The sequence below is a fragment of the Bombus bifarius genome, unplaced genomic scaffold, assembly GCF_011952205.1.
Source record: "Bombus bifarius isolate JDL3187 unplaced genomic scaffold, Bbif_JDL3187 scf7180000008194, whole genome shotgun sequence".
In the NCBI taxonomy this organism is placed as follows: Eukaryota; Metazoa; Arthropoda; class Insecta; order Hymenoptera; family Apidae; genus Bombus; species Bombus bifarius.
In genome coordinates, this window is record NW_022884502.1 from 715,477 (window position 1) to 732,320 (window position 16,844).

The following is a 16,844-nucleotide window of genomic DNA, read 5'->3' on the forward strand; positions in this document are numbered from 1 at the left end:
CCAGCAATGCACCGAGAATGTAGAGAGGAATACATAGCACTCGCGATCAAATGGTCTTCATATGCATCGCGTTACTTTCAAAACGAAGAAGTAAGAAGCCTGGTGCCTGTCGTATTTCTTTGAAAGTGAGTATATTCATCGAGAGGAATTTTCATTCTGTCACGTGGTATGACAAATTCCCACGATTCATTGCGAGTATTTTGCTAAGTGTCCTCTTGAGGTTGATACCACGGCAAATTGTAGACTGTTTGTGCGATCTCCCTGGATCGAGACTCGGCAGTGTCACGTAGGGGACGCAAGAAATCACGAGATTGACAGATCACCGGTGAGATCTCCTTGTGTCGCAGTTCGAACGTTTCACAAATAAAGTAAAGAATTGAATTTTAGATATAGTAGTAAAATTTATTGTACGAATCCAACGAAACATATCAGTTACATACGCAGATTCATCGAATAGTGGAAGTATGTTGCAATCGTAACAGCTCTCTCACCTTGTTAGCTCCCCGATTCGCGTGATCCTCCTGAAGAATCGGTGACGGAGTGGGTGGTGAGTGGGGCCCCGCTACGTAAGGATGCGTGCTCGTCGATCCCCACTGGATAGTATTCGAGAGAATTGAATGCGATCGACGATGCCGGCATTGCACGTCTCGAAGCGATACCGACAGCAGCACTGTGTATACGAAGTTATACGTAGATCAAGCATCTGTCAAGCGAAACACGGTACGTAGACGGGAATTTGTAACCGACTTGGTACGGAAATCAAATCGCCTTTCGTGTCCACGCTACGTACGTGTCTCAAACCAAAGTATTACGGGTATAAACCGCACAGCAAACCACCGTACAAATAACCGCCGTGTACAGCTGTAACGATTTCGTGAGACAGACACGTGCAGTTGGCCGTTCGCACTTCCTTTCCACGCATCAGCCAGTGTGATTGAGACGCCAGTGTTCTGTGTTCAGAGTGTGCAGTTTAAAATTTGTAGCGAACGGTACGAACACATCACGGAAAGTTTGTGACGAGATCGATCACTGCTGAGGTCGAATTCCCGACCCTACGCTGCAGCAACTTTGAATTCACGTTCATCTGAACAGAACGAACTGCTGGTTGTTGTTGTGGTCTAAGGTGTTGTGCGTGTCTCCATCTGATTGTCTGTCATTAGTGTGGCATCGATGCTTACTTGACCCGACAGATATCGCGGCGTAGCAGAATTCGAAATGTCAGCGTGTTTTCAAGCTTGTTGGTATGTACATGTATAATTATTGCAATATCCGCATTTAACGCATAGAGGACGTTGTTCTCTCCGTATGCCATTGTACCATAACGAAATTAGAATATACTGAGCATTTTTTTCATATTAATTTTGTGTCTCAATTTTCTTCATCTGCTGATTACACGGTTTTCGCTGTACAGCGCCTGGAAACACAGTTCGTTTGTACAGATACTATCGATTCTAGGGATAAGTAACATATCCCGACGCTAGACGCGATAAGATTCTCAAATTCTCGTCCAGCTTAATCCTGACTAGCTAAGCATTTTCATTTTTCTTCTAAATTATTCTTTCCAAGACTAGTGATGCCTTCCTAATCTTCCGACACTCCAACAGATTCCAAACATAGTGTTTTGCGAATGGGAATACGTTCAATAGCCAATTCCATATTCATATGAAAGATATGGAGAGAGAACGCGAACGAATAATATATGCCAGTTTTTACAGGGAAGCAGCATTTAATTTCAATACTTCACTAAACAAACTTACATTACTTACCATAATTAAATCTGTATTTATATACCATCCGTTTAAATGTGTATTTTCGTATACATATATTTCCAACGTTTTCGACGCGTGGTATTCCGCGATACATAAACTACACTGTTGTATCTTCTGTCGGTCAATTTACGAATTAGTAACTACAGCTTATTGAGTCGATTTTCTGCGCACATTCGACCAATTTGGTTTTGAGCATTTGAAATGAATATTGAATCACCAAATATTTTAATAATACTAAATATTTTATTGTACTTTATTAGATTAACATGATTTCCTAGATTTCTACATTATACAAGTCCTCAAGCAGTTACCATTACTCGTAGAACTGACAGATACGACATAGATGTTTTTATAATACTCATGTAAGTTTCCATATTAACAATAAAAAATTTTCCAGCCTTCAGGAAAACTGGATTCTGAGTTCTCATAATGACATAAATAATATCTTTTGTCACACCTTTCGGTATATCGTACCAGTTGCAGAAATATATCGAGTCACCGATGCCTTCCATTTGACGTCTTAAATATTCGCTCACGTAACTGTATGCAAACAATTGTACCATGAGAGAGGTGAGTACCATAAATATTTTTATAACCATGACGATGTTTCCAATGCTCAGAGCGATAATGAATTGAAGTCCTAAAAACAGATGCAAATTATCCCAACATATTGATCGTATTTAAATAAACTTTTGCCATCAGGCTTCGTGTCATTTTATCGAGTGAGGTAAGAATGTTCACCGTTTGTACAAATAAGTATACAACTCGTGAATAGTTGCATAGCCAAGATAGAGCTGATGGTGTCGATCAGCATATTGGCCAGTTTTATTAAGTAGATATGCCTCCTGGTTAATACGTTGAAATGTTCCCTCGTTCTTTCGCTCTCGATTTTCAGTCTCTTGAAATCTAGTTTCAGTATTTCTACCTGACCGCACAGGTGAAAAGTGATACCGAAAAACAACGAATCGCTTCCTAATTTATATTTCAAAATAAATGAGTAAGATTCTTAAACTACCCTGAGCAAGTATCGGTATTTCAGCCTCTCAGAAGCCAAGCCAGTCAACTGCATTTGGGATACAGTTCTTAATTTAATTGTCCAAAGTGAATAATTTCTAATCAACATCTCAAAAGCACAAACTCTTCGTACGAAGTGTGACAAGAGAAATGACGAATATAAATCGAGCGTCACGTTTTAAGGATTAAGTGTAGCGTAAATAAAACAAAAAGTTTCATTCCATTTAAAGAAATGAAGTTGACCACACATTACGTATTTTTTGTTATAACATTCGCCTAGGAAGAAAGTATTAATTCCAGATTACGTGCCTCTATAAGTCAATCGAGTTTCGTATAATACTTTCTCTTTCTATCGCCAAAAGCAAAACAATTGTAATGGCAAAGTACATTTTAACAAATGATATTCGTACTTATCATTCATCGCCACATTTCAATTTGTGGAGTTAACTAGCGTGGCTTCTGACAATGAGTAATTCGTAAGACACGATGATACATTACCTAGATTTCCAGTGATCGTGAATAGCAGCATCAAGTATTCCATGATAAAAACAAGGAAGTATAAATTTTCCGGTATTTTTACAAGTGCCATTACATTTTCGGAAGGTATAGGATACTCCGATGTACTTTCCTCCGTTACGTTAACTACATTTTTCTCTTCCTTTTCAGCCAGCATTGGCACAGTTATGAAAAGAATCGAGCTGAAATACGCGAAAGATATCATACTGGCACTGGCCACTCTGGCCATATAAGCGTGTTTTCGCACTATCACTCGTTTCTCATCGTCCCTCAATTCGTTATAATCTTCGACCGCGGACGTAAAATTCAAGATAAGGGCAGCAGGCCGAATACGAAAACGAATGACCTTTGACACAGCCAGAATGCCGCAGGATAGTATTACAAATGCGTCAAGATTTTTCTCGGCGTCGTTGCTGTCTAAATACATCTCCGACTGCACGATCGTTAGCATTAGTAGCTATAAAAGAATGAGAATTTTTAACCGCGTCAATTTCACCGACTCAGAAACCACATTTTAATTTTCTTTTTAATTCACTATCGTTTACACAATTTCCTTGGCATAATCAAATTTGCAATACAAAAATGTTCAATTATTTCAGTTATCCATTAAACAATTTTTGTACTATAATGATATCCACTGACATGCGAGATTAAAGAAACACTTAATTTCCGACTGTGCAATCCTCACGAGAAGCTGCTTACGCTAATATTATAATGTCTGCTGAATACTCAAGGTACAATAAAACAAATTATCGCGCGTCATTCTACATCTAAACAAAATTTTTTAATGTCTGTAGAACCTGTTAAATTTGAAATACGTTCGAAAGGAGAAAGCAGCTTCGTTTTCTCACTCTACCACATGATGCAGAAAACTCTGTGGAAAAATTTCAAAATGATTGCTGTATGCTTCCTTGTTACGATTTCATAACACTTGTAATATCAGCAACTTTTCGGTGAAAATTGTGTATTCCTTTAATTTTGCACGTCGGTGTATAATAAATAAAATTTAAATATATATCACTAAGACAAGTTCCACGTATTTGTTCACTCAATTCTTGTCTCCGAGTATATATACGTGTTAACATCGAAACAGAATGGCAAAAATTTCGTACCAAAAGACAACTCGTGATTATGACACGCATAGCGGAAAAAATATTGTAGTCTTGAAGAGGCCAGGTACCAACAGGCCACGACAGGATCTTCATCGGAGTCATCGCGTAAGCGAAATCTTTATTCAACGCCGCCTTCATGCTCACAACACGAAGGTCGACAAATAATACTGCGTAATCGTGCATATGCACCCTTTCTTTCTTCCCTCATGCTCACGAATTGTATTTCTATGTTCCGGTTTATCTTTTATTCTACTATAATCGCTCAATTATCTATCGTTCAGTGGGCACATTCCCAAGAAAATTCTAGTGGGGATTACTTTGTAGGTAAATACTTCATAGCCATGTTTCTGCATGATTAATAACTAATACGTTGCTTCTCTCGTCCAGTGCTATTCGCCTTGAAAATTAGTCCGTGTTTTCAAAGAATATTCAACTTTCATAGCAGGTTGTTGCTATACATTCTATATGTTCGCTTCGAAAATTGATCTGTGTTTTCGTAGGATATTCATCTTTCATCGGACACTGCCAGGCAAAGGTTACAACGACGTGTAAGCAAATGTAAGGAACAAAGATCTATTTTCTTATAGTAAGAGGGTACCGTTTCTTATAAGAAAAGTGGTAGAACTGAATCGTCTAAATTGCAATCGATTATTTTCAACGCAAGCAAGTGGTGCGATTGTTACCGGAAATTGCACTCTGGAAAATTTCTTATTTATGTGTATATACTGATCCAATTCACTGTATACTTATGTGTAATATGTTATAGCATCCTTCGTGTGCAGGTACGTTTATGGAAGTTTGAGTCTTACGTAAGAGAATATTTCGTTGCTCTTCCTCGTCGAATAGCAGTAATATCACTTTTCCTGTACGATGTACCGAGAGTGGTTAAAGGAATACGTACCTCTCACGCTCAACTGGTCTTCACGAGTTCATCATTACTTTGAGAACACTCTTATAGGAAGCTGATATCGTCGGTATTTCTTTGAACGCGAATGTGTTCATTTGGTGAAATTTTTCGGCTGGCAGGTGTTTCCGTGATTCATTGTCAGTACGCGGTTCTTTGTCAAAGTTCTGTTGTCAAAGTTCATACCAGTGCGAATTGTAAGCGGCTTGCGTGATTTGTTCAAATCGAGACCCGACAGTATCGCCCGCGTAAACGTAAAGCTGCAGCTTTATAGGCAACTTCAGCATCAGGTCGACAGCTTTCAGTGCAAGACCGATGATGTCATGCGTGTTCAGGCAGACCAATAATAAGAAGCTTGATATGGTGATAATGGTAATATACTAATTATATTTGGCTTTATGCCTAATTATTTCCGGACTACTCAATGTAGTAGAAAGTAGTATATGTTATATGTTTCATCTTTTACAAGGAGCACCATTATTGTTGTCAGTACATTGTCAAATTGTCCTACGTCACCTACCATAATTTAACCTTATTACATATTTAAATATGTACGTACATATACATATACATAATTCATTATTCGTCATTGCACGAAATATTGACTATAACAGCCTAGTGAGAATCTATTGCGCACATACGACTAACTTAATTTTGAATATTTGAAATGAATATTGAATCGTAAAAAGTAACACATTAAGTATTTTATTGAGCTTTATTAGATAAATATAACTCTCTCGGTTTCTATATTATACACAGCCTCAACCGTTTACCATAACTCGAAGCACTGAAAGATATGACATAGAAGTTTTTATGATACTCGTGTACGTTTCCATATTAACAACGAGGAATTGTCCTGCTCTCAGGAAAACTGGCTCTTGAGCTCTCATAATGACATAAATAATATCTTTTGTCACACCTTTCGGTATATCGTACCAGTTGCAGAAATACATCGAGTCACCGATGCCTTCCATTTGACGTCTTAAATATTCGCCCACGTAACTGTATGCAAACAATTGTACCATGAGAGCGGTGAGTACCATAAATGTTTTTATAACCATGACGATGTTTCCAATGCTCAGAGCGAGAATGAGTTGAAGTCCTAAAAACAGATGCAAATTATCCCAACATATTGATCGTATTTCAATAAACTTTTGCCATCAGGTGTCATTTTATCGAGTGAGGTAAGAATGTTCACCGCTTGTACAAATAAGTATACAACTCGTGAATAGTTGCATAGCCAAGATAGAGCTGATGGTGTCGATCAGCATATTGGCCAGGTTAATTAAGTAGATATGCCTCCTGGTTAATACGTTGAAATGTTCCCTCGTTCTTTCGCTCCCGATTTTCAGTCTCTTGAAATCTAGTTTCAGTATTTCTACCTGACCGCACAGGTGAAAAGTGATACCGAAAAACAACGAATCGCTTCCTAATTTATATTTCAAAATAAATGAGTAAGATTCTTAAACTACCCTGAGCAAGTATCGGTATTTCAGCCTCTCAGAAGCCAAGCCAGTCAACTGCATTCGGGATACAGTTCTTAATTCAATTGTCCAAAGTGAATAATTTCTAATCAACATTTCAAAAGCGCAAACTTTTCGTACGAAGTGTGACAAGAGAAATGACGAATATAAATCGAGCGTCACGTTTTAACGATTAAGTGTAGCGTAAATAAAACAAAGAATTTCATTCCATTTAAAGAAATGAAGTTGACCACACATTACGTATTTTTTGTTATAACATTCGCCTAGCAAGAAAGTATTAATTCCAGATTACGTGCCTCTATAAGTCAATCGAGTTTCGTATAATACTTTCTCTTTCTATCGCCAAAAGCAAAACAATTGTAATGGCAAAGTACATTTTAACAAATGATATTCGTACTTATCATTCATCGCCACATTGCAATTTATAGAGTTAACTAGGGCGGCTTCTGACAATGAGTAATTCGTAAGACACGATGATACATTACCTAGATTTCCAGTGCTCGTGAATAGCAGCATCAAGTATTCCATGATAAAAACAAAGAAGTATAAATTTTCCGGTATTTTTACAAGTGCCATTACATTTTCGGAAGGTATAGGATACTCCGATGTACTTTCCTCCGTTACGTTAACTACATTTTTCTCTTCCTTTTCAGCCAGCATTGGCACAGTTATGAAAAGAATCGAGCTGAAATACGCGAAAAATATCATACTGACACTAGTCACTCTGGCCATATAAGCGTGTTTTCGCACTATCACTCGTTTCTCATCGTCCCTCAATTCGTTATAATCTTCGACCGCGGACGTAAAATTCAAGATAAGGGCAGCAGGCCGAATACGAAAACGAATGACCTTTGACACAGCCAGAATGCCGCAGGATAGTATTACAAATGCGTCAAGATTTTTCTCGGCGTCGTTGCTGTCTAAATACATCTCCGACTGCACGATCGTTAGCATTAGTAGCTATAAAAGAATGAGAATTTTTAACCGCGTCAATTTCACCGACTCAGAAACCACATTTTAATTTTCTTTTTAATTCACTATCGTTTACACAATTTCCTTGGCATAATCAAATTTGCAATACAAAAATGTTCAATTATTTCAATTATCCATTAAATAACTTTTGTACTATAATGATATCCACTGGCATGCAAAATTAAAGGAACACTTAATATCCGACTGTGCAATACTCACGAGGAGCTGCTTGCGCTATTATTACAATGCCCACTGAATACTCAAATTACAATAAAACATCGCACAAATTATCGCGCGTCATTTTGGCTCTAAACAAAATTTTTTAACGTCTGCAGATTCTTTTGAATTTGAATTTTGAATTTCGGAACGAGAAAGCAGCTTCGCATTCTCAATCTACCACATGATGCAGGAAACTCTGTGGGATAAATTCCGGAAACTTCTGAAAATAGTGGTTTCTTGATTTAAAATGAGCATAGAATGATCGCTGCATGCTTCCTGGTAACGATTTTATAACACTTGTAATATCAGCAACTTTTCGGTGAAAATTGGGTATTCCTTGAATTTTGCACACAGGTGTATAATAAATAAAATTTAAATATATCACTAATGCAAGTTACACTTATTTGTTCGCTCAATTCTTGTTTCCGAGTATACGTACGTGTTAACATCGAAACAGAATCGCAAGAATTTCATACCAAAAAACAACTCGTGATTATGACACGCATAGCGGAAAAGATATTGTAGTCTTGAAGAGGCCAGGTACCAACAGGCCACGACAGGATCTTCATCGGAGTCATCGCGTAAGCGAAATCTTTATTCAACGCCGCCTTCATGTTCACAACACGAAGGTCGACAAATAATACTGCGTAATCGTGCATATGCACCCTTTCTTTTTTTCCTCATGCTCGCGAATTGTATTTCTATGTTTCCGTTTATCGTTTATTCTACTATAATCGCCCAATTATCTATCGTTCAGTAGGCACATTCCCGAGAAAATTCTAGTGGGGATTACTGTGTAGGTAAATACTTTATTGCCATGTTTCCGCGCGGTTAATAACTAATACGTTGCTTCTGTCATCCAGTGCCATTCGTCTTGAAAATTAGTCCGTGTTTTCAAAGAATATTCAACTTTCATAGCAAATGTAAGGAGCAAAGATCTATTTTCTTATAGTAAGAGGGTACCGTTTCTTATAGGAAAAGTGGTAGAACTGAATCGTCTAAATTGCAATCGATTATTTTCAACGCAAGCAAATGCTGCGACCGTGACCGGAAATTGCACTCTGGAAAATTTTTTACTTATGTGTATACACTGATCCAATTCACTGTATACTTATGTGTAATATGTTATTGCATCCTTCGTGTGCAGGTACGTTTATGGAATTTTGAGAAAGAGAATATTTTGTTGCTCTTCCTCGTCGAATCACATTTCCTGTACGGAGGATGTATTGAGGGTGGCGAAAGGAATACGTACCTCTCACGCCCAAATGGTCTTCACGTGTTCATCATTGCTTTGACAACACTCTTATAGGAAGCTGATATCCTCGGTAACTCTTTGAACACGAATGTGTTCATCTGATAGAATTTTTCGACTGGCAGGTGTTTCCGTGATTCATTGTCAGTACGCGGTTCTTTGCTAACTGTTGTCAAAGTTCATACCAGTGCGAATTGTAAGCGGCTTGCGTGATTTGTTCAAATCGAGACCCGACAGTATCGCCCGCGTAAACGTAAAGCTGCAGCTTTATAGGCAACTTCAACATCAGGTCGACAGCTTTCAGTGCAAGACCGATGATGGCATGCGTGTTCAGGCAGACCAATAATAAGAAGCTTGATGTGATGATAAAGGTAATATACTAATTATATTTGGCTTTATGGCTAATTATTTCCGGGCTACTGAATGTAATAGAACGTAGTATAAGTTATATATTTCATCTTTTACGAGGAGCACCATTATTGTTTTCAGTGCGTTATCAAATCGTCCTACGTCACCTACCATAATTTAACAGTATTATGTATTTAAATATGTACGTACATATACATATACACAATTCATTATTTGTCATTGCACGAGATATTGACTATAACAGCCTAGTGAGAATCTGTTGCGCACATTCGATTAACTTAATACATTAAATATTTTATTGAGCTTTATTAGATAAATATAACTCTCTGGATTTTTATATTATACACAACCTCAAGCGTTTACCATAACTCGAAGAACTGAAAGATATGACATAGACGTTTTTATGATACTCGTGTACGTTTCCATATTAACAACGAAGAATTGTCCTGCTCTCAGGAAAACTGGCTCTTGAGCTCTCATAATGACATAAATAATATCTTTTGCCACACTTTTCGGTATATCGTACCAGTTGCAGAAATACATCGAGTCAGCTATGCCTTCCATTTGACGCCTTAAATATTCGCCCACGTAACTGTATGCAAACAATTGTACCATGAGAGTGCTGAGTACTATAAATGTTTTTACAACCATGACGATGTTTCCCATGTTCAGAGCGAGAATGAACTGAAGTCCTAAAAACAGATGCATATCATTCCAATATATTGATCGTATTTAAATAAACTTTTGCCATCGGGCTTTGTGTCATTTTATCGAGTGAGGTAAGAATGTTCACCGCTTGTGCAAATAAGTATACAACTCGTGAATAGTTGCATAACCAAGATAGAGCTGATGGTCTCGTTCAGCATATTGGCCAGGTTAATTAAGTAGATATGCCTCTTGGTTAATACGTTGAAGTGTTCCCTCGTTCTTTCGCTCTCGATTTTCAGTCTCTGGAAATCTAGTTTCAGAATTTCTACCTGACCGCACAGGTGAAAAGTGATACCGAAAAACAACGAATCGCTTCCTAATTTATATTTCAAAATAAATGAGTAAGATCCTTAAACTACCCTGAGCAAGTATCGGTATTTCAGCCTCTCAGAAGCCAAGCCAGTCAATTGCAATTGGCATACCGTTCTTGATTTAATTGTCCAAAGTGAATAATTTCTCTTCGACATTGCAAAAGCGCAAATTCTTGGAACATAGAATACATTAAATGCACATTAATCACGTGTTGGACATGCATGAGACGAAACACACATTCAACGCTGGATAAGCTCACGTTGAACATATATTACGGGCACGCTACATACACCTGACTAAACCGTCAGTTATTCTAATGTCGACAGCCCATTTTTCGTACAAAGTATGATAAGAGAAATGGCGAATACAAATAGAGAGTTACGTTTTAGCGGTTTAGTGTAATGTAAATAAAACAAAAAATTTAATTCCATTTAAAGAAATGAAGTTGACCACACATTACGTACTTTTTGCTATAACATTCCCCTAGAAAGGAAGTATTAATTCCAGATTACGTGCCCCTATAAGTTAATCGAGTTTCGTCTAATGCTTTCTCTTTCTATCGCCAAAAGCAAAGCAATTGTAATGGCAAAGTACATTTTAACAAATGATGTTCGTACTTATCATTCATCGTTACATTTCAATTTATGGAGTTAACTAGCGTGGCTTCTGACAACCAGCAATTCGTAAGACACGATGGTACATTACCTAGATTTCCAGTGCTCGTGAATAGCAGCATCAAGTATTCTATGATAAAAACAATGAAGTATAAATTTTCCGGTATTTTTACAAGTGCTATTACATTTTCGGAAGGTATGGGATAGTCCGATGTACTTTCCTCCGTTACGTTAAGTATATCTTTCTCTTCTTCTTCAGCCAGCATTGGCACAGTTATGAAAAGAATCGAGCTGAAATACGCGAAAAATATCATACTGGCACTGGCCACTCTGGCCATATAAGCGTGTTTTCGCACTATCACTCGTTTCTCTTCGTCCCGCAATTCGTTATAATCCTCGACCGCGGACGTAAAATTGGAAATAAGGGCAGCAGGCCGAATACGAAACCGTATAACCTTTGACGCTGCCAAACTGCCGCAGGTAATGAATACTAGACCGTCCAGATTTTTCTCGGCATCACTGTTGTCTAAGTACATCTCCGATTGCACGATCGTTATCATTAACAGCTACAAAAGAACGACAATCCTTAAACGTGCCAATTTCAGCTGTTCGGAAACCATATTCATTAAGTGCACAAATTGGAAAGTAAAAAGACCAACGAAGTTAGAAACTTTGGCTATTTCAGTCTATCTTTAAATTCCTTGTTGTTTGCACAATTTCCTTGCCTTAAATTTTTCGGAAATGTTCTACTCTTGATTTATAGAAATATTTATTTCTCAGGAAAGAGAACAATAATGAGTACAAAGAGTGGCGCGAATCAATGCAGACCTTTTGGAAAGTTCATTAGCACGTTCGGAGAAAAGTCAGTTGACAGAAATATGTATGTATGTATTTTCATAAAACACAGTTCAATTATGTAAAAATGAAAATATCATTTCAACTATTTTTTAAATAATCTTTGTGTATACTATGATATATAAAATTTAACTTCGTATAACTTTAGATCTAATAGTTCCACCTAATTGTCTACTCACTTTTGTTCTCGTGTGGATAACACACATATTAACTTCGCATAGAATAATAGTATGAGTTTCATACCAGAAAGAAAGTCGCAATTATAGCGCGTATAGCGGAGAAGACATCGTAGTCTTGAAGAGGCCAAGTACCTACAGGCCACGACAAGATTTTCAACGGAGTCATCGCGTAAGCGAAATCCTTACTCGTCGACACCTTCATCCTGACAGGACGAAGATTGACAAATAACTCCACGCAATCGTGAACACCTTCCCTTTCCTTCTTCCCACATGTTTACGAATTGTGTTTCTATTTCTTGGTTCATCTTTTATTCTACTGTAATTGCTTTATTATCCACCGCCAGTAAGTTACCACTTCTACGTCAACTGTACATTTCCAAGAAAATTGTAATGGGAGAGGGGAGTTACTTCGTAGGTGAATGCTATATTGCTATGCTATTGTACGGGTAACACCGCGGTTTCCATCAAGCAGCACCACCCGTTTCAAAAATTGATCTGTATTTATAGATAATATCCAACTTATATGATAAATTCTTAAAAAGATCATACGTATTGAAAATTGGTCTGTATTATCAAAGACTATTCAACTTTCATAGCTAAATATCAGAATAGGGTTCCAGCGATATGTAAGGAAAGACGGAAAGAACGAAGATCTATTTTCTTATAGTAAGAAGATACCCTTTCTTCTAAGGAAAGTAGAAGAACTGAAACGAGTAAATTGCAATCGATTACTTTCAACTCAAACGATGGGACGTTCGTAATCAGTTTGTCTTAAAATTGCACTCTAGAAAAATTCTTATTTATTCACATACACTGATCCAAACCATTGTATACTCATGATTAATTGATTATAGCATGCTTCGTGCATAGGTATGTTTGTGAAGGTTTGAGTCTTAGATGTATCGAGGGTCGCGAAAGAAATGCATAGCACTCGCGATCAAATGGTTTTCACGTGTCCATCATTACTTTCAGAACAGACAAATAGGAAGCTGATGACCTCAGAATTTCTTTGAATGTGAACATGTTCATCGAGAGGAATTTCCCAGCTGTCACGTGGTACGATCTGTGTCCGCGGTTGATTATCATCATCAAATCCCTTGCTACGTGTCCTCGAGGTTGATACCAAGGCGAATCGTAGACGCTATGCGCTATCTCATTGGATCGAGACTCGAGAACGTCGCCTGCATACGCGTAAAGGTACAGCTGTATAAGTAACGTCACCATCAGAACGACGCTTTTCAATGCACCGACGTTGTCTCTCGTGGCCAGACAGACCAGGAACACGAAACCTGATATGATAATCAAAGTAACGTATTAATTACTCTTTGGTCTGTTTTTACATGAATTTGATCAAAATGACGCGATTTTTCATATTAATTTTATACATCTGTACCGGTGCATTGTTGGGATTTTTAATTACTTATAAAATACGTGGATTAGAGTTTGCGTTTTGAATTTTGTATCGTTTCGTATATCTTCTAATTCGATTTTGTTGGTACTGGTCTTATATTTTAATCGTCGGTATTGCTGTTGTGGACAGTGCATTGGATTGTCATATATGATACTATCAATTTCATATTACAGGGAAAATGAAGAAAATAGGTAAAAAGGAAGTAAAAATAGCATATGTTTACCTTCGACGCAAATCAACAAGGCGCTCATCAGTAGCTGTACGAGAATGATCATATTGAAGGTTTGCTCGAGATCATTGGCCAGCATCAGGAGCTGACAGTGTCGTTTCACGAGAAATCGAAGCTTTTTGTGGCAGCCAAATTGCTGCAGCTCGAACTTGCTAAAATTCATCTTGAGAACCTCGAACTGGCCACAGAGATGCATCGTTAAGCTGAAGAATAATCCATCGTTGGCGCAATGAGCAACCGCGTTGACGAAAATGTGCATTGCCTGCAATATCAATACGCAGATCTGCTGGAGCAGTGGTAGCGAGCCAAACACACAATAGCTTGCCAGGAAATAATTCATTTCCAAGGAACCTTTTAGATTTGCCGATGAATTCGCCGAGTTTTGGAACATCTGAAGAGAGGTAAGGCACGTTACAGTTAAAAAATTAGGAATCGATTGTTTTACGCGAAAAAATAATCTTCGTTTTGAAGTTTTATATTTCTCTTATACGATGTACTTCTATATTACAAATACATCGAAATATACAATCATGCGGCCATTAGTATCAGGACATTAGCTAACATTTACAAATTCCATGTATTTCGTTGTTTTTATTTTTCAAGTATTTACATACATACAATATGTCTTACCGTGTAAGATACGAAATAGAGTAAATTTCATTGTAATTTCTTAATACGTGCAACGAGAAGGTGTCCTAATATTTATGGCTGTGTTTTTATACAGAGTGCACATGATGTCTAAGAACATAATAACATCCAAAGTGTTTATTGTAACAAACAGTGAATAATACGAATCTCTATTTAAATTCACTATCTGAGTTTTCATAAACATCCGCAGTCTAACGTGGAATTTAGTCGAACCTTGAACGGCAGAATCTCTCCAAAGGGCAATGCTTTGACGATGAAAGACAATCCAGAGGCATAACCGAGATACAGTATTGTCAATGAAACGATCCGTCCTCTTTTATAGTATTTTGTCATAATATCTTCATGACGAGAATCATCAACAGCCGACCAGTCCTTCAGAACTGAATTTATAAGAACGTAAGCGTGCTTCGAATTCCGGCGCATGATGAACAGTTTCGCGAGGCTGACGATGGAAGAAAGATCCATGACGAACGCATCCATCGTGTCGTCGATGTCGAGACAGTGACGATAAACTTCCAGAGACAGGCTGTAGATAGTACTGATCTAATTACGGAAAGGATTCCTAGGAAGATCTAGCCGATCTCTGATATTCGACGATTATTTACCATGCTTGGGCAAATTTTTGTTTAAACGAAGATACAAAAATAATGAATTATTTTTATTGTAGAAACAACGTAATCGTCTTCAAATAATTGTCTATCCTAATTGCTTCTTTTAAGTAAAGTGAGTTTCGTTTTAATGTTAATTTGCATTTCAAGCTTCGTGTTTCGAATATATTCAAGTTACGAATAATACAGACGATTCGTTTTATAATGAAATGACATTTGCTCTTGCAATTGTTTTAATTTCGATTACATTTGAGTCGTATGGCATTGTCCTCCGGCCTTCCGATAAACGACGCTCTATTGTTCGGTAGAATTTCGTTTAGATAAACCCCACTTATTCCAATTAAATTTTAATCAATGACCGATTAGACAGGGTTTCGCTATTTGAATCTACTAATTTGAGCGTGAACGTGAATTTGAATTTGAGTGTGAACAAAAAATCACAGATAGTAGAGAGAATCAGCGAACTCCTATTGTATAAACTATTTGTACCCAACAAGTTCATATAAATGAAGCTCAACTGTATTTAAATAATGCCCAAGCCTGCTCTTTACTACGTTTTCAAACTTACTTGCGTCATCATCGCGAAAATCCATCGACCAAAAGAGGATCCGTTTCTCGTGGGCCAAATACCAACTACTTTCAACAACGTCTCCTGCACTAGAAAATTCCGTACGTACTCCTCGATTGCTACCTTCTCGCGCATTTTTTTTAAAACAGACTTTACTGCGAGGTATGCCTCTCAATGACACTCCTCTCTACTACTTTCGTTTATTTCGATTCGACGTATGATTTATCGTGGCGCGTACACGAAGACAGTCACGCCCACTTACGTGCATACGTTCTCTTCTTTGATCTATTATTCATGCATACGGCACTCAGGACAGTTTGAACAAACCTATATTTTCATACAACAAAAAATGTAGAGAAACAACCCGAAATAAGATGGTAGAACAGATGGTAGAAGACTGTGGTTGCAACTGTTTCCGGAAGCTTTATGGTTTTCTCAAACATGAATACTATTAATTATTAAGGAAGCGGCGAATGAAGTCACAGACATGCCATGTTGTCTCCAAGAAATCAAAAGAGATCAAAGAATGTAGTTAATATAGAAAAACATTATGTGACATTGTAGAGCCGAGTATTCAAATTGCGTAATAGATATCGTGTATTGTTCATGAGAAATGAAGCGAGATAAAAGAACAACAGTAAAGATAATAGAGAAGAACATTTTGACATTGTAGAGCTTAGTGCATCGTAGCGAAAATCCTGTATTCCGCATCGAGCATCGGAGTTCATGAAGCAAGATGTAGTTGGAAATAAGAATTCTGATCTCTCAATGGTGTTTTTCAAGGTTAATAACACGCTTGTGTAACTAAACGTTACCGTATTTTTTAACGCAATCGAAACTGGAGAGAAGTTACTTCAACAGCTGTACGACTGATTTAAGGGGTGAGTTATTAATCCTCTTGGCTGCCAGGTTTTTATCGAAATTGCGAGGAATGTACAAGGAAGAATCGTGCTAGGTAGACAATTTACATTAGTTCATTCGTTATCATGATGACATTGGTAAAGTTCGAAACAAAGTAAGATAGAATGCTTATGAATGCTTATCATAGAAAACATTTGTGTATGTTATGATTGTTATACGTGCGTCATGCAACGCATGATT

The 16,844-nt window shown here is 37.5% G+C and overlaps 4 protein-coding genes across 4 annotated transcripts; all 4 read right to left on the reverse strand.

Annotated features, from left to right (window-relative positions):
- Positions 1-1,990: 1,990 nt before the first annotated feature.
- On the reverse strand, positions 1,991-3,805 carry LOC117209766 (odorant receptor Or2-like). The gene is made up of 3 exons (XM_033452121.1): positions 3,232-3,805; positions 2,532-2,694; positions 1,991-2,436 (listed from the first exon to the last, which is right to left on the reverse strand). The coding sequence occupies exons 1-3, from the start codon at positions 3,748-3,750 to the stop codon at positions 2,069-2,071; spliced, it is 1,050 nt and encodes a 349-aa protein (XP_033308012.1). The 5' UTR covers positions 3,751-3,805; the 3' UTR covers positions 1,991-2,068.
- Positions 3,806-6,006: 2,201 nt separating this feature from the next.
- Positions 6,007-8,663, reverse strand: LOC117209860 (odorant receptor Or2-like). Its single transcript, XM_033452304.1, has 4 exons — positions 8,467-8,663; positions 7,285-7,759; positions 6,514-6,744; positions 6,007-6,417 (listed from the first exon to the last, which is right to left on the reverse strand). The coding sequence occupies exons 1-4, from the start codon at positions 8,647-8,649 to the stop codon at positions 6,077-6,079; spliced, it is 1,230 nt and encodes a 409-aa protein (XP_033308195.1). The 5' UTR covers positions 8,650-8,663; the 3' UTR covers positions 6,007-6,076.
- Positions 8,664-9,841: 1,178 nt separating this feature from the next.
- On the reverse strand, positions 9,842-12,540 carry LOC117209861 (odorant receptor 47a-like). Its single transcript, XM_033452305.1, has 4 exons — positions 12,344-12,540; positions 11,337-11,811; positions 10,405-10,635; positions 9,842-10,303 (listed from the first exon to the last, which is right to left on the reverse strand). Exons 1-4 carry the CDS (start codon positions 12,479-12,481, stop codon positions 9,963-9,965), a joined length of 1,185 nt encoding a protein of 394 aa, XP_033308196.1. The 5' UTR covers positions 12,482-12,540; the 3' UTR covers positions 9,842-9,962.
- A 516-nt stretch (positions 12,541-13,056) lies between these two features.
- On the reverse strand, positions 13,057-16,683 carry LOC117209863 (odorant receptor 22c-like). The gene is made up of 4 exons (XM_033452307.1): positions 15,744-16,683; positions 14,781-15,110; positions 13,914-14,310; positions 13,057-13,568 (listed from the first exon to the last, which is right to left on the reverse strand). Exons 1-4 carry the CDS (start codon positions 15,876-15,878, stop codon positions 13,228-13,230), a joined length of 1,203 nt encoding a protein of 400 aa, XP_033308198.1. The 5' UTR covers positions 15,879-16,683; the 3' UTR covers positions 13,057-13,227.
- Positions 16,684-16,844: the final 161 nt, after the last annotated feature.

Coding starts and splice junctions, on each gene's coding strand:
- LOC117209766 (XM_033452121.1), bottom strand. CDS start 3,750: ATGCTAACGATCGTGCAGTCGGAGATGTATTTAGACAGCAACGACGCC. Junction 2,695..3,231: donor CATTGTCAGAAGCCACGCTA/GTTAACTCCACA, acceptor CTGTGCGGTCAG/GTAGAAATACTGAAACTAGA. Junction 2,437..2,531: donor TATGCAACTATTCACGAGTT/GTATACTTATTT, acceptor TACGATCAATAT/GTTGGGATAATTTGCATCTG.
- LOC117209861 (XM_033452305.1), bottom strand. CDS start 12,481: ATGAAGGTGTCGACGAGTAAGGATTTCGCTTACGCGATGACTCCGTTG. Junction 10,636..11,336: donor CACGAGCACTGGAAATCTAG/GTAATGTACCAT, acceptor AATATAAATTAG/GAAGCGATTCGTTGTTTTTC. Junction 10,304..10,404: donor TATACTTATTTGCACAAGCG/GTGAACATTCTT, acceptor ATCTGTTTTTAG/GACTTCAGTTCATTCTCGCT.
- LOC117209860 (XM_033452304.1), bottom strand. CDS start 8,649: ATGCACGATTACGCAGTATTATTTGTCGACCTTCGTGTTGTGAACATG. Junction 7,760..8,466: donor TAATCACGAGTTGTTTTTTG/GTATGAAATTCT, acceptor ATTCTTTTATAG/CTACTAATGCTAACGATCGT. Junction 6,418..6,513: donor TATACTTATTTGTACAAGCG/GTGAACATTCTT, acceptor ATCTGTTTTTAG/GACTTCAACTCATTCTCGCT.
- LOC117209863 (XM_033452307.1), bottom strand. CDS start 15,878: ATGCGCGAGAAGGTAGCAATCGAGGAGTACGTACGGAATTTTCTAGTG. Junction 14,311..14,780: donor GAGAGATTCTGCCGTTCAAG/GTTCGACTAAAT, acceptor ACCTCTCTTCAG/ATGTTCCAAAACTCGGCGAA. Junction 13,569..13,913: donor CTTGTTGATTTGCGTCGAAG/GTAAACATATGC, acceptor TTATCATATCAG/GTTTCGTGTTCCTGGTCTGT.